General features: G+C 47.2%; 9 protein-coding genes across 9 annotated transcripts; 5 read left to right on the top strand and 4 right to left on the bottom strand.

Annotated features, from left to right (window-relative positions):
• Positions 1 to 575: 575 nt before the first annotated feature.
• Positions 576 to 2,816, bottom strand: L228DRAFT_230322 (MFS general substrate transporter). Its single transcript, XM_018330532.1, has 4 exons — positions 2,235 to 2,816; positions 1,805 to 2,181; positions 1,402 to 1,742; positions 576 to 1,331 (listed from the first exon to the last, which is right to left on the bottom strand). Exons 1-4 carry the CDS (start codon positions 2,434 to 2,436, stop codon positions 788 to 790), a joined length of 1,464 nt encoding a protein of 487 aa, XP_018187535.1. The 5' UTR covers positions 2,437 to 2,816; the 3' UTR covers positions 576 to 787.
• A 181-nt stretch (positions 2,817 to 2,997) lies between these two features.
• L228DRAFT_247590 (hypothetical protein) lies at positions 2,998 to 4,141 on the top strand. The gene has a single exon (XM_018332674.1). The coding sequence runs from the start codon at positions 3,103 to 3,105 to the stop codon at positions 4,105 to 4,107; it is 1,005 nt and encodes a 334-aa protein (XP_018187534.1). The 5' UTR covers positions 2,998 to 3,102; the 3' UTR covers positions 4,108 to 4,141.
• A 413-nt stretch (positions 4,142 to 4,554) lies between these two features.
• On the top strand, positions 4,555 to 5,550 carry L228DRAFT_283179 (hypothetical protein; the record flags this gene model as incomplete). Its single annotated transcript, XM_018336087.1, has 1 exon — positions 4,555 to 5,550. The coding sequence occupies one exon, from the start codon at positions 4,555 to 4,557 to the stop codon at positions 5,548 to 5,550; it is 996 nt and encodes a 331-aa protein (XP_018187533.1).
• A 451-nt stretch (positions 5,551 to 6,001) lies between these two features.
• L228DRAFT_247589 (hypothetical protein) lies at positions 6,002 to 7,279 on the top strand. The gene has a single exon (XM_018332673.1). It carries the CDS (start codon positions 6,037 to 6,039, stop codon positions 7,135 to 7,137), a length of 1,101 nt encoding a protein of 366 aa, XP_018187532.1. The 5' UTR covers positions 6,002 to 6,036; the 3' UTR covers positions 7,138 to 7,279.
• A 17-nt stretch (positions 7,280 to 7,296) lies between these two features.
• On the bottom strand, positions 7,297 to 10,159 carry L228DRAFT_220772 (glycoside hydrolase family 2 protein). The gene is made up of 3 exons (XM_018330251.1): positions 9,490 to 10,159; positions 8,442 to 9,438; positions 7,297 to 8,384 (listed from the first exon to the last, which is right to left on the bottom strand). The coding sequence occupies exons 1-3, from the start codon at positions 9,991 to 9,993 to the stop codon at positions 7,339 to 7,341; spliced, it is 2,547 nt and encodes an 848-aa protein (XP_018187531.1). The 5' UTR covers positions 9,994 to 10,159; the 3' UTR covers positions 7,297 to 7,338.
• A 745-nt stretch (positions 10,160 to 10,904) lies between these two features.
• L228DRAFT_247587 (oxidoreductase) lies at positions 10,905 to 12,215 on the top strand. The gene is made up of 4 exons (XM_018332672.1): positions 10,905 to 11,089; positions 11,184 to 11,242; positions 11,312 to 11,686; positions 11,801 to 12,215. The coding sequence occupies exons 1-4, from the start codon at positions 11,014 to 11,016 to the stop codon at positions 12,080 to 12,082; spliced, it is 792 nt and encodes a 263-aa protein (XP_018187530.1). The 5' UTR covers positions 10,905 to 11,013; the 3' UTR covers positions 12,083 to 12,215.
• Positions 12,216 to 12,573: 358 nt separating this feature from the next.
• Positions 12,574 to 14,096, bottom strand: L228DRAFT_239002 (ras-domain-containing protein; the record flags this gene model as incomplete). The annotated part of the gene is made up of 5 exons (XM_018331102.1): positions 12,574 to 13,353; positions 13,485 to 13,579; positions 13,684 to 13,811; positions 13,864 to 13,928; positions 14,034 to 14,096. 5 exons carry the CDS (start codon positions 14,094 to 14,096, stop codon positions 12,574 to 12,576), a joined length of 1,131 nt encoding a protein of 376 aa, XP_018187529.1.
• Positions 14,097 to 17,545: 3,449 nt separating this feature from the next.
• On the top strand, positions 17,546 to 19,425 carry L228DRAFT_247583 (hypothetical protein). Its single transcript, XM_018332671.1, has one exon. The coding sequence runs from the start codon at positions 17,846 to 17,848 to the stop codon at positions 19,388 to 19,390; it is 1,545 nt and encodes a 514-aa protein (XP_018187528.1). The 5' UTR covers positions 17,546 to 17,845; the 3' UTR covers positions 19,391 to 19,425.
• Positions 19,426 to 19,941: 516 nt separating this feature from the next.
• Positions 19,942 to 22,531, bottom strand: L228DRAFT_247582 (D-lactate dehydrogenase). The gene is made up of 4 exons (XM_018332670.1): positions 22,138 to 22,531; positions 20,779 to 22,053; positions 20,531 to 20,706; positions 19,942 to 20,415 (listed from the first exon to the last, which is right to left on the bottom strand). Exons 1-4 carry the CDS (start codon positions 22,433 to 22,435, stop codon positions 20,323 to 20,325), a joined length of 1,842 nt encoding a protein of 613 aa, XP_018187527.1. The 5' UTR covers positions 22,436 to 22,531; the 3' UTR covers positions 19,942 to 20,322.
• Between the last annotated feature and the right edge of the window lie 450 nt (positions 22,532 to 22,981).

The following is a 22,981-nucleotide window of genomic DNA, read 5'->3' as shown; positions in this document are numbered from 1 at the left end:
CAATTTACTATACAATATTAGGTAGGTTTCTCATATTAAAATGCATATTCATGTCTGGGTGCTGCCGCCGCCGATTTTGAGCGGCGTGTTGGCATGTCTCTTCTCTCGTCTAATGGGCGATAGGCTCGGGTGTAAAATCGGAAACCTCAAAGTCGGAGGTTATTGGACCCTTCAATTAATAACCAGCTGAGACTTGTAGCTACATGGAGTTATAGCAATTTAAATCTCATTGGTTCTTTAAGCTGTCTAGGCGGCGACGAAAATTTTAATCGATAGAATTTATTTCATATGGTGAGGAAGCCGCCACGTTCATTTCTCATGACACGGTTGTTCTCCCAAAATGCGCAGAGCAGCAGTCATCACAACACCCTGGACCCTGAGTTGCCAGTTGTTATCGAACGGCGAAATTTCACACTGCTAGATGCAGGAACATGTTACAATCCTCGGTTTAGGAGCAACGATGATGCATACTGCCGATTGGTGACCCAGTCATCCAAAAATAGGAAATACAGCAGACCTTTTTGTCAGCAGCTAATCTGCAAAATCTACTTTCGTTGCACTGCCCGATTGAAATGCGGGATAATCAACTTCGAGCATCATAATGAAAATACGAGCGCTACTAAAGGGTGGACATTGGTGAACCAGATTAATGATTTGCGAGGAGTAAATTGCGGATGAGTACTGGGCAATTCTGTTCGAGTAAAATATTAATATATATAAGAAGCAATTGATGGGCATATTAGCATAGCGGATATAAAGAAAGGGCGTAGACATAATATACATGAAATCATAAATTGTAAACAAAATCCAGTGCTCTGTCCCCTTCCTTGCCATTGTCCTCAACACCCTGAGCCTTGAGCGTTTCCTTTGTATTATTTCGTTTCTTGAGCATCCACCACATGCATCCGATTCCTAATAGAGCAAGAAACTCCATGCCTGCGCTGACTGCATTGCCCACGAGGTATCGTGGGCCATCGGTTGAAGGATAAATGTTCGATGCAACAATGCCGGAAATGTTTGCAAGTGAGACGAAAAATGGCATGCCCACGCTGCGCTTATAGTCGGGGGAGAGGTTATTGGTGACCCAGGTGAGGATCAAACAGTTGTAAGTGTAGATTCCAGCTCCGATCAAGAACATGGCAAAATAACCTGCGCCATGGCTGTCTGTCCCACAGACAATAATGTAACCAATAATAACCGGGACTGGAGCAAAGCAAATGACAGCGGCACGCTTCTTGAGGCGATCCGAGACAGCTGTGGCTGTGCAGAGAATCATTGTGGCAAAAAAGTACACAGGAATGGTCAAATAGTTGGCTTGTTTTGACGTGTAACTGGAAGAGCAGTCAGCAACTTCATTTTGACGGAAACAGCCTTAGCTGGGGTCATGGGATCATCACTTACCCAAGGCCCTTAATAATGGTAGGGAGAAAGGTACCAAAACCAAAGAGAGCAATCGAGGAACAAAAGAAGCTCAACGATGCAACGTAGATAAACGGATCCGTAAAAGCCATGCGAGCATAGGACCAGGAGAATTCTTCAGAGCCCTTGTAAAGAATGTCTCGTTGCTTGCGAGCTCGCATGACCTCCTTCTCTTCGGCACTGAGGAACCATGCCCCCTCCGCAGATCTGGGAAGCAACAACCAGCAAATAGCACATAGACCAACTGATGCGGCGCCTTCAATGATGAATAACCATCTCCAAGAGTCTAGGCCGTGTTTTCTACCCATACTCTCGATTCCATACTAGGAATGTTGTTAGCCGATTCAATATCGTTTCCTACGAAGACCAGGGTTTTGTCACGTACTGCAATAAGACCTCCAAAAGCGCCCGACAGACACTGGCAGCCGTAGATCATGGCCATGCGCTTGGACTGAGACTCTCTGGACCAGATAGTCGAAATAATAAACGCGATGGACGGCACGAGACAGGCTTCGAAAGTACCCAGCAAGATTCGCACAGCAATCGCCTGGTGATAATTATGGATGAAGCCGGTCCCCAAGGTGATAATACTCCAAGCCACCATGGCAACTCCTAGGACTTGGTTTGCACCGAATCTTTTCACGGCCATGGTCCATGGAACTTCGAGGGTGACGTAAGTAGGGTAGAAAATCGTGGAAAGGGTGTTGAACTGGGTGCCCTTCAGTCCGATTCCGTCTTCGAAGCCGAAGACTTTGGCATTGCCTATGCATTCATGTCAGATAGAGTTGTTTCAGTTGCGTATGGTTTTGGCATACCGATGTTTGTGCGGTCGAGGTAAGCAAGAATCAATATGACGAATAATTGAGGGAGCAAGTATTTGTCAAATTTGGCAAGTGTCCGCTTTTCGAGCTGCGGATCGATGGCTGGGACATCCTCAATTTCTCCGGCTGAAAAGTTTCCGCTTTCACTGGGGACAGCGCTGGTTTCAACATCATATTTGTCCATGCTCAATGACATTGGATCGGTGTTGTTTTGTGGGGCGTCGCAACAATTGGAGAGCGCAGACCGAGGGGATTTTTGAACATTCCCCTGACGGCAGGGTGTTTCGCATTTATATTCTTCATAGTGGCATGGATCTAACGATGTGTCATGATAAGTTTATCAACATGATCGGTCGAATCATGACGGGCGTGGAAATGCTCCCAATTCCATGACACGCCAACTAGGCAGCGCGACGCCCGTCATAGTCGCATGCATCCTCTTCTGCAACCGTTCCATCTTCTTATCAGGAACCGTACCTCAGCCTAGAGATAAACAAAATAAGGCTATGAGGATCTAGCTTGGCTGTCTGTGCTGAGACTGGCTCATTTCATTGGTGTTTGTTGGGCTCGTTGGTGAGCAGAGTCCAATTGAAGACAGGAAAGAGAGATAACCACCTTTCAGGTAAAGGTCGGGTTTCAACGGAGGGCAAGGTTGCTTATGACCCCACCCGATATCGGTTGCGCTTTGCTTATCTTCCACGCGGAAGCTCCTTTATCGCACACCATTAACCCCAGACCCACATTTCTTCAGGAGATTCTGGCATTGTTGATGCGTGTCAGTGATCAGTGGTTTCAATGGCTTTGGAGAGGAACAAACATACCCCTCCTTTCCTTCATTTCACTTTGTCCAGCATCCAACACCATGACCGACCAGTCTGCCGTCTCCATCCCAATTCGGTCAGCAGACAATGGAGAACGATCGCACTCATCGTTATCGATGGATGAAAAGATGGGCGAAGCAATCCAAACATACCGCGACAAAATGTACAAGTCAAACGTACAGTTCATTCACGATCGTGTCGAAGATATTGAAGCAATGAACCTGCCCAACGAAGAGGCCAAATTGGCCCTCATGGGCCGTTTCTGGTTCCATATGGATAAATGGTATATACCAGAACGGGTTTCTCTTAATGCCCATCTAGAGGGGGCCAGAAAACGAATGGCACAAGTCGAGCGGGAGAAAGCGGTGAAGCGACTAGAAGATGTAAAAAATTTGCATCATCCATTTATGGATGGGTTCTGGCCACCTACTTTGAACAGTACCCAGTGTCAAGCTTTCTCCGAGGCATTGGAGATTGTTGCCAACGAGATGGCAGGAATCAGAAGAAATGAGGCAGAGTGGATTCATGTATCAGAAGACCTGAAAAGCTTTCTCAGGTTTGCTAGAAGGTTGGAGGACCCTAATTTCCGTTTTGCACCCATATGTGGCTTTGAAATGTACGACGATCCCGGCGAGCTGCTGCAGGGAAAACCCTTTGAAGAAACCCGCGACTTCTTTATCCGAAGCCTCAGGTACAAGCCGGAAGAACATCTGCTGGACTGGATGGGAGGCTATATCGAACTAAAGGCAACTTTTTATTGCGGAGAAGCTGTTCGGAAAGGTTTCACTTACTATAGCTTTTATGCGTACTGTCGACCGTATACAGGTCGAAAGAAGGGCGGTGACAAAGATCACGGGAATCACGAATGGGCTTGGCGTGTATTATTTTTTAGTGATTCAGATGGGGTAGATGATCCGGGAGTTGTGGTTTTCCATACTCTCCTGGATTTTATAGAATGGTATGGCAGTTGGTTTGAACGTATGGATGTGGCAGAGATGCAGATACAGATGTTTGAGGACCCCGAGGATCTTTTTAGCCAGTATTAGCAGCAGAAATTTAATGGTATACAATTACGAGGTCACATATCGAGACTAACCTTTTAATGTAAACTTGGAGGCAAGATTGAATGTATACAGACTAAAACGACAGACGTTCGTCATTACAAGTGTGTTCCAATACGAGAAAATATACAGACGATACAGGCAATTATGACTGAAAATCTCCGAATAGTTGCATATTATGTAGTACACACTTAGGTCAAGTATAATTAAAATTTTTATGAGGAAAAATAACATTCCCACGACAAAGCACGGCGGAAGAAGAGGCGGGCCTTGTGGGGCGTCTCGGGGATAAGCAGTGTGTCTAGGTCCATCGCACTACTATATACTCTGTAGCTTGTTGCCCAAAAAGACCCGGTCTATCCAACCGCTCAAGTATCTTCGAAAGGCTCTTTTCTTTCTCTATTCTTGACCCTCGCTGAAGCACCTACCAGAATGACCGAAACCCCCATTGCCTCTGTTTCGATTTGTGAATCAAACATTTATGATTCCTCCAACTTGTCATTATCGTCAATGGACGAGAAAATGGACACAGCAATCCAGACATACTGCAACAAAATGTACAAATCGAATAAACAATTCATCTACGATATCATTGACGACATCGAGAGAATGAATTTACCGAACGAGGAAGGAAAACTGGACTTCATGCGCCGTTTCTGGATCGATCTGGGTGAATCACACTCTCCGGTGCTCAGACATCTCATCCCAAAAGCAAAGCTCGAACAATCCGAGCGTGAGAAAGCAGTGCAGCGTTTAGAAGACGTAAAGACATTGGATCACTACTCTATGGATGGATTTATCCCGCCTGCTTTGGATGATGCTCAACGCCAAGTATTTATCGAGACTTTTAAAACCGTGGCCAATGAGGTTGCAGAGACCGAGAAGGACGGAGCACCGTGGATCCAGGCCACAGACGAGTTGAAAAGCTTTCTCAAATATGCATGTCGTTTGGAAGATCCAAACTTTCGCTTTTGGGATGTGTGGGAGTTCGCACCATACGATGAACGCGATGGGGATAAGACCCCAGCAGAGCTTCGCGAAAATTTTCTTGAACAGCTACGAGATGAGCACAGCTGCATAGTGGACGATTTGGTTCCGAATATAGAGCCAAAAGCATGCTTTCTTTGGGGGGAAACCACCAGAGGGAATGAGACATACTGGACTATCTACGCGTATTGTCCAATTCACGAATGGGGATTTAACTGCGATAAAAGCAAGAAGGATCATCAGTGGGCTTGGCGGATACTCCTTACTGGCCTCAGCATGTACGATAGTTTGGGTTACACGACTTTTGATAGCATTCTGGACTTCATAAATTGGCTTGGAAGCTGGTCTGAGCGGATGGACCCGAAAGACTTACGGCAACAGGTTTTTGAAGACACATATGGTAGGTTTCCATCACAAAGTGCATATGCCCAGCTCAAATGAACTAGAGATGGCCTATCACCGAACTTTATGGTGGAAAACTTTAGCATTTCTCTTTCCATGAATACTTTCGCCCGCCTGGAAGCCTAGTGTATAGGCAACTTAACAAATTTTCAAACCGAACCGATCAACCACATGAAATGAAGCTCTTCAATTTCAATAAAATTAGGAGCCTATGGAGAAGCGTCACCGATCAGGCCTTCTTTTCTGTGAAGACGCTCGATTTATTGAGAAAATACGTTACTTATCGTCTTTGGGCTCCATCAATGATGATAAAAAAATGTGGGTTCCCCTTTATCTTGTTAGGATCCCGTGACTTTGGTTGCCTTATGTTTACCCCTTTCCGCAACGACGAAATTCAATTATAAGACTGGAACGTTTTACCTGTAGTATCACTATTACATTCAATTTGGATTTTTGTTTTACTTGTGTTTCTCTTTTACATTTGAGATTAAATTTCCCAGTCGAATTCCCCACTTTTCGCCTTCTATGCGTTCTGATCTCCTGTCGAGTTCTTCACAATTATCTATTCACATTGCTATCGACGCATCTGCCATCATGGCTGAACAAACGCCTATCACTCTTACGATACGTGGCGCAGAGAGCTCTGAGCAATCTACCTCGCAATTGTTCTCCTCGTCATCAATGTCAATGGGCGAGAAGATGCGCAAAACAATCGAATTATACCGCGAGAAAATGTACACTTCCAACAAAAAATTCATCTATGACAGGATTGAAGATATTGAGGCCATGAATTTGCCAAGCGAAGAAGAAAAGCTGGTTGTCATGGGCCGCTTCTGGTTCCTTCTAAATGAATGGCACAGACGTGAGGGATGGAATCCCCCTTGGATGGCAAGCAATGCAAAAAAAGACATTGCCAGCAAGACCCAACTCGAGAGTGAGAGGGCAGTGAAGCGACTAGAGGATGTGAAAACCCTACCTCATCCAGTTATGGATGGGCTTCATCCACCTGAACTGGACGAGACCCAGCGGCAGTTATACATTGAGACATTCGAGACAGTTACCAATGAGCTTGCAAAAACCAAGGATGAGGCACAATGGATCAGGATGCCAGAGGAGCTGAAAAGCTTTCTCAAATACGCAAATGGATTGGAGGGTCCCAACTTCCGCTACGGGAAAGCATATGACTTTCATATGTATGGTAGTGGTGGTTTGGAAAACAAGAGTATTGAAGAGACACGCGACATATTTCTTGACTTGCACAAGCATTCCCACGAATGCTTGCAAGAGTTTTTCGAGCTCGAATTCGAGGCGAAGGCTGCATACATCTGCGGAGAAACTTTCTGGCTTGATTGCTGTTACTATACTTTCTATGCGTATTGCCGACTTGATGCCGGATTCGCCAAGAGACATAAAAGAGGGCATGATTGGGCTTGGAGGATAGTGCTTACGAATACGTCATGCGATGAAGAAGATTTGGAAACAAAGGTTTTTGATAGTCTTGAGGAGTTCATAATTTGGCATGGAAGCTGGGATGAGCGTATGGACGTGGAAGAGATGCGAGAGCAGATGTTTGAGAACTCTATGGGCATATTTCAACTAGAGAGTGGATATCCTGATTTGGACTGAGATGGAGGTAGCATATTATCGAAGGGTGTGTTGAATCCTTCCAAAATAAACACGAAGCTCACATTGGTGCCTTTGCTCGGATTCAAAGTATAAAATATCTGTTAGACATTGAGGCAGCCAAACCAGATCTGTGCATCAGAGGAAAATTGTATGATTTTGCAGATGCTCGTGATTAATAAGGAAAAATCGTACATTAATCGCTCATGACTGTCCTAGGAATCTAAGTCGGATACGATCCCTGTCCCACGTTTTGCCACACTTCTGCACTCCAACTGTGACTGTCTCACCCGGCACCAAGTCAATGCAGTTATCTTCCAGTATCATATCATCCGTTTCCAAGGCGACCCCTTTTACCGGTTTAGCCGCTGACACATGGATTTCCTTCCGATTCTCTGACAGTTCAAGTTTAATCCCATTGGCATCCTGCAATGGAACGTACTTGAGCGGCTCGAACCAATTGACACATCGCGCAAGTCTATGTCCTTGTTCAAGCAGATACGCCGCCAAGACAACATCAATACCTTCCTCAAAATCTTTTCCTCCTCGCGGAAGCAAAAGTTCCTGGATCTCTGTAGTGCGATTCTCCTCGAGGACAAGGTACTGAGAAACTGTTTGGCTGAAGATTTCCTCTCCTGTGAGTACGTTCCACGCTTTGACGACCACGTCAACGACTTGCCTTTGCAAGGTCAAATTGGTGGCCCATAGTTGGACTTTGTGAACCTTTTTGATGAATACGCGAGTGTATTGGTCTTCAGGGATTTCTTCAACGATTCGAGCCATCCCAATAGTGATCGAGGATAGTTCACGCTTGATAGCGTAGGATGCAAGTTTCGGCCGGCGGTAATAGTCCGCAATCGCCCAGGAAGTAACTGGCCAACAGTCGTTGAGTTGCCAGACTAGAGCTCCTCCACAGTATTCTCGATTCGGGCCTTTCCATTCCCGTTTCCATAGTCGATAAGCTGTAGCAAGGCATTCGGCCTGCATTAATTGCGTAGAATATATGTATTTCTCTAATGGATCGAAAGTATATCGAAGATTGGAAGTGAGGTAGGCGCTCAGCTTCTCCTCATGGCCGCTGGCTTTGTTGTGAAAGTCAAGTGTCAAGGACTGGGCATAGCGGTCATGAGATTTTGCGGGAAGAAAGCTGTCAATGGTTTTGACATCGGGGAGAGCTTGCATTCCGAATTCACTGACGAATCTCCCAGAGAGCTTTCCAAAGTCTTGATAGCGTTCTCCTCCATGCCATACTAGGATAAAGAATAGATTAGCTGGGGCTTACAATTGTTGGGCATAGAGTGACTTACTGCTCCACTGATGAATGTCACCGACGGTTGGATCTCGAGTGTCCTTCCCTCCCCATGGTGAACCAAAATGATAGAATGTTTCGGGTATCAGATCTCTCGTTATCTCAACAAGTAATTTCTCGTAGATGTATCTTGCAGGAAATGAACCTTTGAGCCAGCTTTGAGTGTCTTTGTCGTCTGGATCGTAGTCCAGTCCTTCGCTCTCTCGGTATTGGTAGTCCTCGTTGTTCCCAGCCCATATCACGATACATGGATGATGTTTTAGTGCTTTGATATTGGACTCAGCCTCCTCTTTGACCGACTCCAGGAATTCTGGATGTGCAGGATAATTCCCACATGCGAATAAAAAGTCTTGCCAAACCAGTAAACCGAATTCATCACATGCTTCGTAGAATGCCTGCTCCTCATAGATGCCTCCTCCCCAGACACGAAGCATATCGTGGTTATTTTTGGCCGCAAACTGCACCCATTCACGGTAATCTTGTGGCTTGAGTCTTGGTATAAAGCAATCAGCAGGAATCCAGTCGCTTCCACCACAGAAGATCGGTATATTGTTGATTCTGAAGAAGAAAGAAGATCCGGGACTATCATCGAGCTCACGGCGGACGACTTCCACCTTTCGGAAACCAAACCGTTTGCACAAGGAATCTTGACAATTTCCATCCGTGAGAAGCGTAGCCTTGAGTTCATACAGAGGCTGCTTTCCATATCGAGCAGGGAACCATAATTCGGGATTTTGAACTCTAAACGTTGCTGTGATTTTCTTGCTTTCCACTCGAATCATCTCCTTGGCTACTCTAAAAGCGCCTCGGGTGATCTCAAAGAGTACATGGGTTGATTTGCCGTCTACATGGACGTCTGCAGTGAGCTCAGCTGACTTCAAATCATCACTCACTGTTGCAGTTGTCGAAATATATGAGATTCTGGCGTCATATAACTCAAGCTCCACAGGTCTCCAGGGACCGCAAGTCAGCATAACTGGTCCCCAATCCCAGCCCTGGGATAATTCTGTCAGCGCAGTCATATTGTTTCGAGCAGAGCTTCATACATAGTGGTACTGTGCCTTACGAACGGCCAGTCGGCTCGGATCACCATTCCAACAGCCCCAATGATGCTTGGGATACTTTTCCACAATCTTTTTGCCCTTGAGAAAGGCGCTTTCAAAAACAATGAGCAGCTCATTATCTCCATCAATCATTAACTTGTCGGTAACTGTGACTGTTCTCGGCACAAACATATTATCTGATTCAAGAATTTGCTTTCCATTCAGAAAGACTGTAGCAAAAGTATCAAGCCCGTGGAATTTGAGTATAGCTGTCGATAGGTGTGTATTTGGGGTTTTGAAATGAGTCTTGTAAGCCCAAGATTTCTCTCCGATCCATTGAACGTCATTTTCATTTGTTGAAAGATAGGGGTCCTGAATGAGTCCATGCGCAAGTAGATCAAGATGAATATTTGTCGGAAATTGAGACACGGGGAGATATCCTGACGACTCGTCTTCTGCTTGTTTGAATATCCATCCTGTATCTAAAGGTATTGTGGTCCGTGCCATTCTGAGCAGTGTGACTCAAAGCGGGGTTGAAGTCAATGCCCAACCCGAGGGTTTTGATTTTAGAGGAGCAAATTCTGCCCAATCTATGGTGAAAATTTATGGATCATCTGTGGAAGTTGATTTGGCATATCTTAATATTATTAAAAATGAATCTGCTTTTGTGTCTTGATTGGACGTGAGGGCTAACTGAGGAGACCAAGATACGCTATTCGCGGCAGAAACGTGAGGAGAGGTGTACTGGCGCTTAGCTGCAAAGCATAACCGAAACCTGCATTCTCCCCGTTAAGCGCCGCAGAGAAGCTCTCTCGTTCTTAGTCTACATAGCGTTCGAGAGACATCCTCGCACAAGGTTGCTGATCAATTTAAATGTTCAGTATTTCCAATCCCGCTAAGAGAGCAACGTTTAGGTAAGATAGTTGGTCTGAAGGCTCTTATGGAATCGATACGTTCGAACCCCAGTTAAGCACAGAACCCATACCGGAGAAGTATGACTCTCTCGGTGGAGCACGGGTGGCACTGCCTTTGTAATAACCGTTTCTAGAACAAGAATAAGAACACCAATTATGCATACCCCGTAAAACTCTCACCAATGATGGCCTTATCAGTGGACTTATCCCCCCACCTGCACATCGTCTACAAATAGCAAAGAATGCACCGAACTAACGAGGGATGTAACTATGGGGCCCCACAGCGACACTCCCCCACTGTCTGTGCTCCACCCCTAACGGGGACGGCAATTCCGCTGTCCACCCACCATGGCGGGACTATAATCCACCGACATGTGGAGCCAGCTACTCCTCCATGTTGGAGTTTTCTTATCCCGCAGCCTAGACCCCACGATGTTGACAAGCATTTTCAATTCCATACTCCATTTGAAGGACTTGTAACCTGGCCCACGACACGTGAATTCTCTCATAGACTCATACAAAAACCATCGAAGCTTGCGCAAGCTTTTCTTCTCCAGAAACTACTCCAATTGACTTACAGAATTAAGCTACTGTTCACGAACATACGTCAACAATGGTCCTAGCGAAACCTGAGAACAAAAATGTGCTCAGCGCATTCAGTCTGCGGGGGAAGGTGGCTGCAGTTACAGGTACACCCTATTCCTTCCTACTGCCATAACCTAGTTGAAAATGAAGCTACACGGTCAAAGCTGGATCGCTGACGCTGAATTGGACAATATCCAGGCGGCGCACGGGGCATTGGACTCGAAGTCTCTCGCGGTCTTGCAGAAGCTGGCGCAGACGTAAGTATCTCCCCTTCGGACCCTTCCCATAAAACTCTTGATTGATGCCCAACTACTAACGCAGAATAGGTCGCTTTAATATACAGCAGCACACGAGACGCAGAGAGTCTGGCGGCAGAAATTGCTTCCGCGAATAATGTCAAATGCGTGGCATATCGATCCAACGTGACGGACGCCGGGACGATAGAAGGCACGATCAAGCAAATAGCCAAGGACTTTGGGAAGCTGGACATCATTGTCGCAAATGCAGGAGTCACATCGCATTATCCCGCGGAAGACTACACGCCTGAGCAGTTCAGCGAGATTATGAAAGTCAATCTCGACGGAGCGTTTTATACTGCGCAGGCTGCATCGCGGATTTTCAAGGAGCAGGGTTATGGAAATGTCATTTTTACGGCTTCTGTTAGCGCTATCCTGGTAAATGTCCCGCAGAAGCAAGCTGCCGTAAGTTTTCATTCATTCATTCATTCCTTCCTTCTTCTCATTCCTCCTGTTATCTTTTTTTTTCTGTCTCAAAATGTAAGATGAGTACCAGGGAATCCAACTGACATGTAATAGTACAATGCTTCGAAAGCCGGCCTGGTCCAGCTAGCAAAATGTCTGAGCGTGGAATGGGTCGACTTTTGTCGCGTTAATTGCATTTCACCGGGATTCATCTCGACCGATATGATCTCGGCATTTCCGGCAGAGTGGAAGGAGAAATGGCTTGGCATGGTTCCGGCACAGCGATTTTGCGACCCATACGAGTTGAAAGGCGCCTATGTCTTCTGCGCTTCCGACGCATCAAGCTATATGACTGGAGCGCAAATCGTCATTGATGGAGGGTATACACTGCCGTGAAATTGGCATATCATGATTGTCGATATGCGGAGGTAGATATGTACATGAAAAGTCCGAAGATGGATGCCAGCATCTAAGAGCTGAGTTTGGGAGATCCAATTCCAAAGCTAAAGTCCAAAAGAACACTGCTGTAGTTGGAAAACTATGATAAAGAAGTGAAATTATGATAATGCGCCTAGACAAAGAGTATATCTGCGGAGTAACTTCCGCAACCAAGGCTGACAGAAACACGCTAATCTTTCCAATTCGTGAAATCAAATCTTAAAAGGCTGTTGAAAAGATGCAAGTGAAGGTAAATATCCAAAAAGGGAGCACTGCTCTATATAAATGAGAAAAGAATAATAGTGATTAAAGGGCTGAAATCAATAGAATGCGCATGAGGCAGCGGGAGTTGGCCTTCAAGGCCGATTAGAATGCCCTGCTCACTGTACAGTATCGGGCCCCGAGATGGCATTCGACCATGCTTTATCGGTGCCCATACGGGAGTAAAATCAACAGCAGCCTCCGGATTGTCCGCCACGCCGTCGACGGCCATTCGAGTCTAACCGGAAGACTTCTTCCCATTCTCGAACGCCTGTCATCCAGCCATTGGTATTGGTGCGTCGTCGGCCGCGATTGACTCGTCTTGTGGAACCAGCACTACTGTCATTTCCCCGGCTCTTGGAGCCCGTTGTTCCACCATCACTAAACCCCCAGCTACCGCTATCCCCATATTGGATGCCGCTCTGAGGATCATCCGGGTCAATTTCTCCGAGCTCAATTTTAGTCAGAATCATGCGGGCCAGCCGAGCAAAGATCTCGTCGACGTTGTCGCCCGACAATGCTGAAACCTCGGCAGAGACGGGAATCGCACAAGATGACGCCCACCGGGAAGCCTCCTCCGGGGAGACTTCCCGGCCTTCTGGCGCAATTGTAGCAGAATTTCGCGCCCCCACGCCAAAGGTTGAGCTGGATCCGATCGAGTTATATGGATTGCTATTTAGTGATTTCTTGCTGCTGAGACTTGATGGAGTACCCATTGGCGGTGACCCATCCATAGCGTGTTGATATTGTGCCGCCGAGTCATCTGAGGATGAGAGATCCGCTTTGTTGCCGACGAGAATCATGGTCAGGTTCGGCGATGCGAGCGCCCGCGCATCGCTGAGAAAGGTTGGTAGTGCCTCAAAAGACGCGTGCGATGCTAGGTCGTAGACCAGCAATGCGCCCGCGGCGCCTCGGTAGTAGGAGCGGGAAACGGATCGAAAGCGTTCTGTCCCAGCCGTGTCCCACAGCTGCGTTCATGTATTCCTTAGCTTTCATAGCTCATAATGCTTCCTTTGAGTAACAAATCCTCGCACGCTAGTTTTGCGGGAGCCAAGGGCTGTATCGGGGAGCGAAGTGGTTGATCGCGTCCTAATCTCACCTGCAACTTTATGCGCTTTCGACGCGCGCCGGTCCCAACTTTCACCACCTTGGACGAAAATTCAACGCCAATTGTTTGCGAGGAGAGAACTCGCCCTAGATATGCAGGAAGCTCCCCAGTCAGCTCAGTGTTGCGCCCAGAGAAGAGTGGTACCCTGGCATAGACGACTTGAGAAGGGTATTGGATATATGGGACGTACACTCGCTTTTTACAAATCTATGCAATAGACATGACCTAAATTTGGTCGATATATCACTCGTCAGCGCTTTTGGCGGCGAGAATTCGCAGACCACGAAAGGTGTTGCGCGAGCCCCGACGGGCAGACATCTACGTGCCAACGGAGAAGAGCGGGGTACGATAAGGAAAGGGAGATGCGCACTTTCCGGTGCCGCTCGGTCCAAGAAGAATTATCTTGGCAAGATAATCATACATGCTCCCGAGCTCCTGCAGAAAGTTTAGTAAACGCCATCTCTGTCTAAAAATTTGAGAAGCATGGACAAAAGAACCCGATTAAGAATCCAGATAAGGAGACGGAGGTGAAGTACTGACCTGATCTCGGGTTACAAGCGACGAGTCCGTCGAGACATTCGACGGAGCTCGCTGCCTCAACATCTTTGAAGCATTCGTCTAAATTCTAATTAAATGATAAATGTCGCTGGCAGCGATTGTTGCTACCGTTGTGCTTCTTTGATATGAAAGGGGCCGTTTGGACGAGCGATCGACAATCGGCTTCGGATGATGCCGTCCGGGTTCCATTGGTCGGTACATGTGACGTTACCTGAGACTCTTTGCGCCTTGTTTATTGACAACATCTATGTTAGACGCCTTAGGCATAGCTGGGCTGCTCGTAATTTGTATCAAGTTATTTGAACAAAGTGAATTTTTTATTGAACTTTTATTATTTATTTTTATCTTTTTGTTTTTAAAAAAAAAAAATTAAAAATGATAAAATTAGTACAATATAATATTTCTTAAATTTTCTCAAATGGGTTCTATCCTTAGAAAATCGGACGAATTAGGTCATAGGATAATAACTACGCTTGGTCGATAGAATTAAAGGAAAAGCAAAGCTAATTGCTGCTTTCAATTCTTGATATTATCTCTTGCTTTGATAAGTTTGGATTGGTTAGCTTCTGAATAGTCTATGCATGTATGAATAATGCCAAATGCCAATTGTGCGGCTCGGCATCCAAGGGACTCCTGCTGTTCTACTGCATGCTTTCAATCTAATACAAGGCTCATGTAATGCCCTGTTATAAGCTTTGGACACTCTAGGTACTTTTCCAGATTGGCTCGATCCGTGAAGTTGATTTTAGGGCTGGGGTTCAGCATGTGAATACATCATTAAACGACCTTTGCAGATGCTGAGAGAGTACCCACTGACAGGAACAAAACAACCCAGTTTGCTTATACAACCATAGGATTCTACTGCAACGTTACTCTTGCAAAGCTTGTTAAGGCTATGCAGCATAACGGGAAGAGCGTTGAACCTACACCCGCCATGCTTCCGCCACATGTTTTGATAAGAACTATAGCGTGCTTGGTGTTGGTCATCAAAGACTAAGCTTTCAGAATAGCAGTCTTATTTCCGAATGCAGTAAAAGGAGGACGAGATCTGAAGAGAGCGTGTCCGTATTCTTATCACTGTAAGTTGACCAACCTATGGAGCTCGATTAGGAGGTCTATTCCAGCCGGGACGCTGCAAGACCATGCCGTTCCATGGATAGAATATTGGGCCTTCTCGCAATGAAATTCCTAAACTATCTTTCAAAGTAAACCCACACAGCATTCGTATCGATGCACATGTCTGCTGCTTGGTCAGATCAAACGCACTGGTGGGTTGCATGTAGCGATCGACAAAGCTTGATTGGCCATGACTAGTGACTTTGCGAGAGCAAGGCGTGGATGACAAATCTTACATAAAGTTGAGTGGCGGCTTAAGGTTGAGGGAAGAGGGGTTTGAAGATGCTGACTTGGGAGCTACGACAGTAAGATAGATATCCGTTGCAAGGCGGTTGTAGTTGAACTGTGGTACAGCAGTTCATGCCCCATCGCCCCGCTCGCCAGTCGCTTGAGGGGAGGACTTTTAGCCCCATGATCGCTTACACTAGACCCCCCGGGGCGTCCGGCGCGGCGTTGGCGGGAAGGAACGCTTGGACCGCTCCACTTCAACGAGATGTTGCACCTTATCCAAAGTACTAAAATCATTCTCCAGGTTGATTTTTATGCCCCACCGTTTCGTGGCCACAAACGATAAATTAGTTGTCTGCGAGAGAACCACGTGCTCCTCCTCGGTGTCGCAATGCCCGGCATTTTGAGAAGCTCTAGAATTCCGACAGACAAGCCCTTTGCTGAATAAAACATAGCAATCAATCGACAGCGTTCATTGAAAGCCCGTATACCAGTGGCAATCAGAGTAATGAAGTCAAGTTGCCAAGACGTTGATGGCGTCCGGCAAAGCTTCTGAGTGATGCCTACCATGGTACCTACTGGTAGAGGTCTCCGCCTTATCACGCCAAAAGATGACCCTGTTCGTGTGGGTACAGTGGGTATACTTCCACATTGTTCAGAGGAAAGATCATTGGTCGTTGAAGCTCGAGCGGTACAAAAGGTGGCTTGGGACATTTCTGTCGATTGGTCTCGTCGAGCCCCATCATTCTCGCGCATCTGCCATCGATGGTTGCTGCTGCCAGCTGCAATATTACAAATCGACACCACCATATGCGCTGCCGCATATGTGACTCTGTTCTCACATGGCAGTTTCTATGCATTGCTGTAAATTCTCACATTAAGATGATGCAGTTCCTGAAACGGGAGCTACAAGTGGGGCAGACGTAAAATGGAGAATCCATGGTTTTCCCCAGAGCTAAGCAGATTCCAAAGAGCAACCACTTGTCCGCATAGAACGTTCAAAGTTCTCTGATCAGGTTGCGCCCTGCCAGTGATAAGCCTTGCAATGAACTAAAAGAGTAATGAGGCTCCCAGAGGGACCGCCGACAAGGAGACAAATACTTCCCTCTGCCCCGTACGTGAAGCAGAAATCTTGAGGATCACTTCTCAGCAAAAGAGCAATCAGAGAATTGCTGCCTGGTGAATGAGAATCTCATTCAAGATCTATATGGTCAATTGGCTCCTGTTGTTTGAGCCATCTCCCGTGGCCGTCTAGAGCTGTCGTTTCTCCTCTCTTTTTTCCTGCCAAACGTACGCCAAAGTGTGTGCTGGAGGGAATCGATATTCTTAACGAGATCACCTATCATCAGCTCGTTAGCATCCGGAAAGAGCAACACTCTCATTTTCTCCACCTTGAATCAAATACTACAAGGCCAACACCATTATCGTGGTCACAACCAGACAAGTTGCATGAGGTCAATGGCAGAGGTGCGTAAAATTGCCCCTTATCTCCACGTGTTTTCTTCGGGACGTTGGCCCTGTGGCCCAAGTATAATAAGCAAATTACCTTTGTACTGGGACCGAAAAATGCTGCGATGGAACGAAATATACGCAGAGACACCAGCTGATATGGAACCCACTGGAAGCAGACCAAAGCCATACCGAGGATGCCGTCCTTTACCGAGGAGACAGGGGTTGATGCGTGGATGGTTGCAGTCGCAGCCTCCCCAAATGATTACTATTCACCTTTTGCCCCTGATTACTATTCGTCTTCCCCTTCGGCAGTTGCCGGCTCTGACTACTTTTCTTACTCGCACGCTTACCAAGCCCTGTGCTGTCCAGATGATGGGTGGTGTGTTGCGAGCAGTCAGCGGCTTCACTCTCACCGGCCTCATAATCAAGATGGGCTGCCGGGGGGTCCTGGGGACCTCGCCACAACTGATCCACTTTCTTTCCCCTCTGTCCCGCAGTTGAGGACGGAAAGAAATCTTAACATGGCGACACGTCCTGAATTATCCGTTTTGTCCGCAGAAATGTACGACGATAGCCACACTTATGCTCCCGCCGGCCCCGCGCAGTTGGACTCGGGGAAAGCGGGCCGGCAGGTATTCGGAGGATTTTTGCTGAAACCTAACGATGATGTGGTCAAGCCAGCGGCATCAACAAGGAGTAAACCGAGAAGGCCTTCAAACAAGTCGGGGAGTGGGAGTCCTGGGGAGAGTGACGAGGAAGGAGTCGCTCACAAACAGAGGGGTCGTCCGAGGCTGGACCCCCGCGATGAGACCGCTGCTGAGGTAAAATCCTGCCCAATGCTATCGAAAATTGCAGTCAAGTTGAATTCCCACTCACATGATATATAGAGGAGGCGAACGCAAATTCGATTGGCTCAAAGAGCCTACCGACTCCGAAAAGAGACGACGATAACTTCTTTGAAGAAGCGAGTAGCAGAGCTGGAGGAGACCATTGACAAAATGAACACTGCTTTTCTCAAGTTCAACGACGACTTGCTCGGGTCTGGAGCATTGCAACAAAAACAGACTCTTGCACAAGGACTACGACAAACAACTGAGCTCTTTCTCAAACTTGCCCATATCACCGCGGCATCCCCCGAGTCCGACCACGAAGACGAAGGTGTAGCCAATCCTGGCGACAACAAGAAGAGGCTATCCAGTGAAGAAATCGAGACATCTTTGCCAAACAAGAAGCGTCGTGGTTCCGCTCAATCGACTAACCCTGTTCCTCATGCCTCCAAAACGGCCCCCATGGAAACGGCTAGAGCACCAGACAGCCATATGCAAGACCACGCTAATGAGCACCTCTCTCGACAAACGGTTGCGGTTGCAGTTCCTCAACTCGAAAAAGTCATGGAGGCAGAAGAGAATGTCATTGATCTTATTGGAGCCCGGCCCCCGCTAGCTTTGCAGCAGTATAGAGCGCAGGTGCCTTCGCTCGACCAGTACGCTGACGCCTTTTCATCCTCACTTGGTCTTCACCCAGTCCAGCCGCTCTTCACGTTTAATTTCCAAGAGACAACCTTTGCACGGCGACTACATCGTGCATGTCTCGAACGAGGTTACCATCTGCTTTTGAATCCTGATGCCAATCCTGGAGCAGTCAAGCGCGTCTTCGAATTGACAATGCGCCATAACTCCCGCGAGCAGATTCTCAAGCGCATCCGAGAGTTGTTGGTCCGCTCCAACAAAGAAGAACTTGACTTTCTCCCGACCTTAATCAACATTGGCGGAGCCGGGACACACTACCCTCGAATCGAGCCTGCCACGAAAGACGTCCAAAGCTTGAACGCGCCCGCGAAGCCGATGGGACCGGCCAAGATCGATATTTTATCGTTGGCCAAGGATCTGCCTGCCGATGTAAATCCGCGTGAATTTGAAGGAGACTGGTTCGATGCAGGTGATGTCGATGGTTTTCTGAAGGAGAAAGGAGTCTTTATCGAACCCTCTGCCTCCTTTGCCGAGTTTGAAATTTTAGATCCTGCGCCCGCTGCTCAAAGCCCTTCCAGCAATGGTAGCCTAGCGTCGCACAGCTCCCCTCAAACTCCACAGTCCGACTATTCTCCAAATCAGTCCGCATTCCCGGACCTCTCTTTCTTCCAGACGGGTCTCCCCAATTCGCCTGACCTTTTTGACTTTGGGAATTCGACTTCGACCATGACACCGCTCGGAGATACCTTTGCCAGTCTCGACAAAAACGTCGGACAGTCCTACTTTGGTGTCCTTCCGTCTGATTCGCCTGTGTCATCCAATCTTGACTTTTCCTTTTCCACCCCACCCCAAGCCCCTCCACTGATGAAGCGGGTTGTCACTGTTGATATTGATTTTTTTGTCGATAGTAAGTCCTTTCTTGCTCGGAGACTACCCATTCAAATTGACCATTTACTCACATTAATTTTCCCCTATTCAGGAATTCTCAGCAAGGGAGTTTGCCTAGGTCGCTCCCCGGGTTTCCGGCGTAGAGATGTCGAAGATGCTTTCCGCGCCGCCATGCAAGTTTATTGAGGCGGCTGATGGATCTGCCCACCTTTTTCTTCGACCCTTCTTTTGCTCATATAAATTATTCTTTTCGACTACCATTTCTTCTCCCACAGATCAAACATTTTTGTCTTTCTTTCTTTTTCACAATCGCCATGTGCGCACCACATGGAATTATACTTTTCACATCGTCTCTTTCATTTTCATTGCTCAAATTACCGAGTTCTATCTTACATATTTGACGATTCAGAGTGTTCTACTCAGGTGGATTGATTTCGAGGAGTGTTTGTGGAGTTGGATCAAACGATTCCCGGGTCCTAGCAGTACGGACCGCGGATCATCGTGGCAATGTTCTCTCTTTTTTTCCTTTAAATGGTGTTAGAACTCCCAAATCTCTTTTTTTTTTTTTGGAAAATATATTGGAGAGTCTACGGAAAGGGTAGCGGTGTAATCGTGTGGGGGATTTTACAATTTGTGGTTCATTTTTCAAAGAATACACTGAGAGACGGCGTTGATTTACTGTCTTTTATATGTCTCTCGCTATCTCTATAGCTTCAACTTTGAAAGAATTTTTTTTTCCAAATCTATTGATACATTTTCGATTCAGATTTCTATAAATAGCTAAAACCATAATGACGTGACGCTCGAGTGGTACTAAACGGTGGGACCGAGTTAAACAAAAATGGTAAGTTGGATAGATGATACCTCCGTCATGAAGACATGTGCAATCGTGCAGTAACTGCAGCATAGCGCCAAGGGCAAATTTGATAAAAATAAAATGTTATAAGTTCCTGCCAGATACGCAATCCTGACCACCCCCGGGGCTAACATTCTTGTGCGAATCCCTTTTTTGAGACCATCTTGATTTAATGAGAATAATTTTTGGGAATTGAACACGGGAACACTATCGGCAGGGAAACCCAAGAGAAAGCAAAAAGAAGAGGGTTTCTACTTTCATTTTACCATTCGTGAATTTCGCCACGTTTGGGCTTTTGGACGCGGACGACTTTGTCGCAGTTGAGTAGGCAGAGAGGGTCAAATGCTTGTTTGAGCTGTTGTTGAGAAGTACATTAGCCTTTGGATGGACGATAGATGCCAAAAAAGCCCAGAGAGAAAAATTGAAGAACACGAAAGCGGAGAATGGGAAAGAGGAGGAGAAGAGCTTACTCGTCTCATGGCATCGACAGTGTCCTGGTTGAGTTCGTGCTCCAAGTAGTCGCGCTTGATGAGGCCGACGCCGTGCTCGCCAGTGGCGGTGCCTTCCATTTCGAGAGCACGTTTGACGAGACGATGGACGAGTTCTTCAGTCTTTTGGCGTTCCTTGTCATTGTGCAAGAGGATAGCTGTAACAGGGTAACACGCAAGGATTCGTTAGCGGTTCTGAATTTAAATGGTCAAAATGTGGAAAAACTCACCATGAAAGTTGCCATCTCCGGCATGGCCTACTATCGCACCGAGAAGTCCAGACTTCGTCATGTCTTCCTTGGTCTCTTCAATAATGTCAGGCAGTCGGGAAATAGGCACAGCTACATCCGTGGTCCAGACATGGTCGCCCGCGTCGCGCTTCAAGGACATGACGCTGAAAAGGGCCTGTTTGCGGGCACTCCACAGCTCAACGGCCTCGTCTTTGCTTGTGGCGAACTCAAAGGATTTGCTGCCCTTGGATTTGGCCAGCTGCTTGACGATGCTAATGTGCTCCTTGACGGATGCAGGAGTGCCGGCGAATTTGAAAAAGAGCGTTGGTACCTCTTTCCAGGACCGACTCGTTGCGCCGCTCTCGTTGATCACCCTCATTTGCACATCGTCCAAGATCTCGATGGCGGCGACTGGAATGCCCTCGCCGACGACCTTGGCCACGCAATCGGCAGCTTGGCGGACCGTTCCAAAGCTCGCAACCGCGACACTTTCTTCCTTTGGCTTTACCGTTACCTTGAGCGTAGCTTCGGTTACCAGACCCAGGGTGCCTTCGCTGCCGATAAACATTCGCGTGAGATCGTAGCCTGCGCTGGATTTCCGGGGTCGCTGCCGTGTTTTGATAATGGTGCCATCGGCGAGAACAATCGTAAGAGACAAGACCCAATCCCGCATCGTACCGTAACGATAGGCATTTGTTCCAGAGCATCCTGTTCCAACCATTCCGCCAATCATGGCGCCCGGGCCCGGGTCCGGAGGGAAAAACAGACCCTCTTGAGCAAGTTCTTCATTGAGAGATTCCCATCCTACAGCAGGCTGTACGATAACATCTAGATCATTCTTGTGCAGAGCCAGAACCTTGTCCATGCGCGAGAAATCAATGCAGATGCCTCCTCTCGTGGCGGCAAAGTGACCCTCCAAACTAGTTCCACCCGAGTAAGGTGTGATGGGAATGCGGCGTTTGTAGCAGACCTTGACAATTTCGCTGACCTCTTCAGTCGATGCCGGACGCACAATAGCAAATGGCCGATCGTTCTCTTGAACCTCATAAGACGACCATTCGCTCCCCGAGTGGTTCCGAATATCCCCTTCCTGGGTAGATACGTTGTCTTGGCCGACAATCGCTACCAGGTCAGCCCATGATGACTGGAGATTCCTCGGGGAGGTGTCATGCCTTGGTGCCTTTGCCTCCGCCAACGTCGTCGTCGATGCTGTCGATGGCTGACCCACCGTCGATGACCCTAGAAAGTAGCAAAACAGCGAAGAGCTAAGGATGACTATGAAATGTAGATTATCAGTTTCAGTTCTGAATACAAATTAGGTACTGTTTGAGGTGTAAGTTTGCCAGAATGAAAACGTACCAAAGGTCAATGCACCCCTCCTCGCGCCAGAGGTTTCCCAAATGCTGCTTTGTTCCGCCAATTTCCGCTGCTCCGCACGCTCTCTCTTCACCCGCTGGGCTGTACTTTCATACAATTGAGCCCTGAACGAACGTTCCGGTTCTCCTTTGGGGGATGAGAAGTATCTCCGATTGGAAAGGGTTTGCCTGTAGGCCTGTCTAGAGGTTGCGACTGGTGTATGGCCGAGCCTGGACGTCGGCGCTCGCAGGCCTCTCCAGGACGAGGCCAAGGAGATGTAATTGGCCCGTGGCGCAGCCATAACAGTAGAAAGGACGTCCAAGGATACACGAGACAATGAGAGTTAATCCATGCGAATTGAAAACGATACAGCTTGTAGATAAATGTTTCGTGTCCGTATACCGGAGTAGTCCTCTATCGGGGGCAACGAGGTCGGGGACCCCTGCATGTCATCATCTCTCAACAACATGATCTCATTTTATCCGAGATAAGTCCCCAGCTGTCCTGCTGTTCCCCCGTGTTCCCCCGTTTGTCCCCAGTCGGCTATCGGTTCCGCTTGACTTCGGCCGAGCTGCTTGATTCGGAAAGCAACTTTCGACCACACCAAAGCTCTCACGAGTAGTTACCAAGCAGAAACTTTTGACTCTTTACATTACACATTAGCATACTCTAAAATTGAACTCGAATTGCCACGTCAGTATGTGCCGATTGCCTTGGAGGTACAAATTTTTTGATCCAAATGACGTCGTTGATGGAGTTTGGCATGATGGAATGAAATTATAATTTGAAAGATCGGAAGAAGTTTATGAAAAGCATTGTAATAATTATGCTTCCCACCTATATTATT

The sequence above is a fragment of the Xylona heveae genome, assembly GCF_001619985.1.
Source record: "Xylona heveae TC161 unplaced genomic scaffold L228scaffold_6, whole genome shotgun sequence".
NCBI lineage: Eukaryota > Fungi > Ascomycota > Xylonomycetes > Xylonales > Xylonaceae > Xylona > Xylona heveae.
The sequence above is the reverse complement of the archived record's forward strand: the minus strand, read 5'-3'. Positions and strand labels throughout refer to the sequence as shown.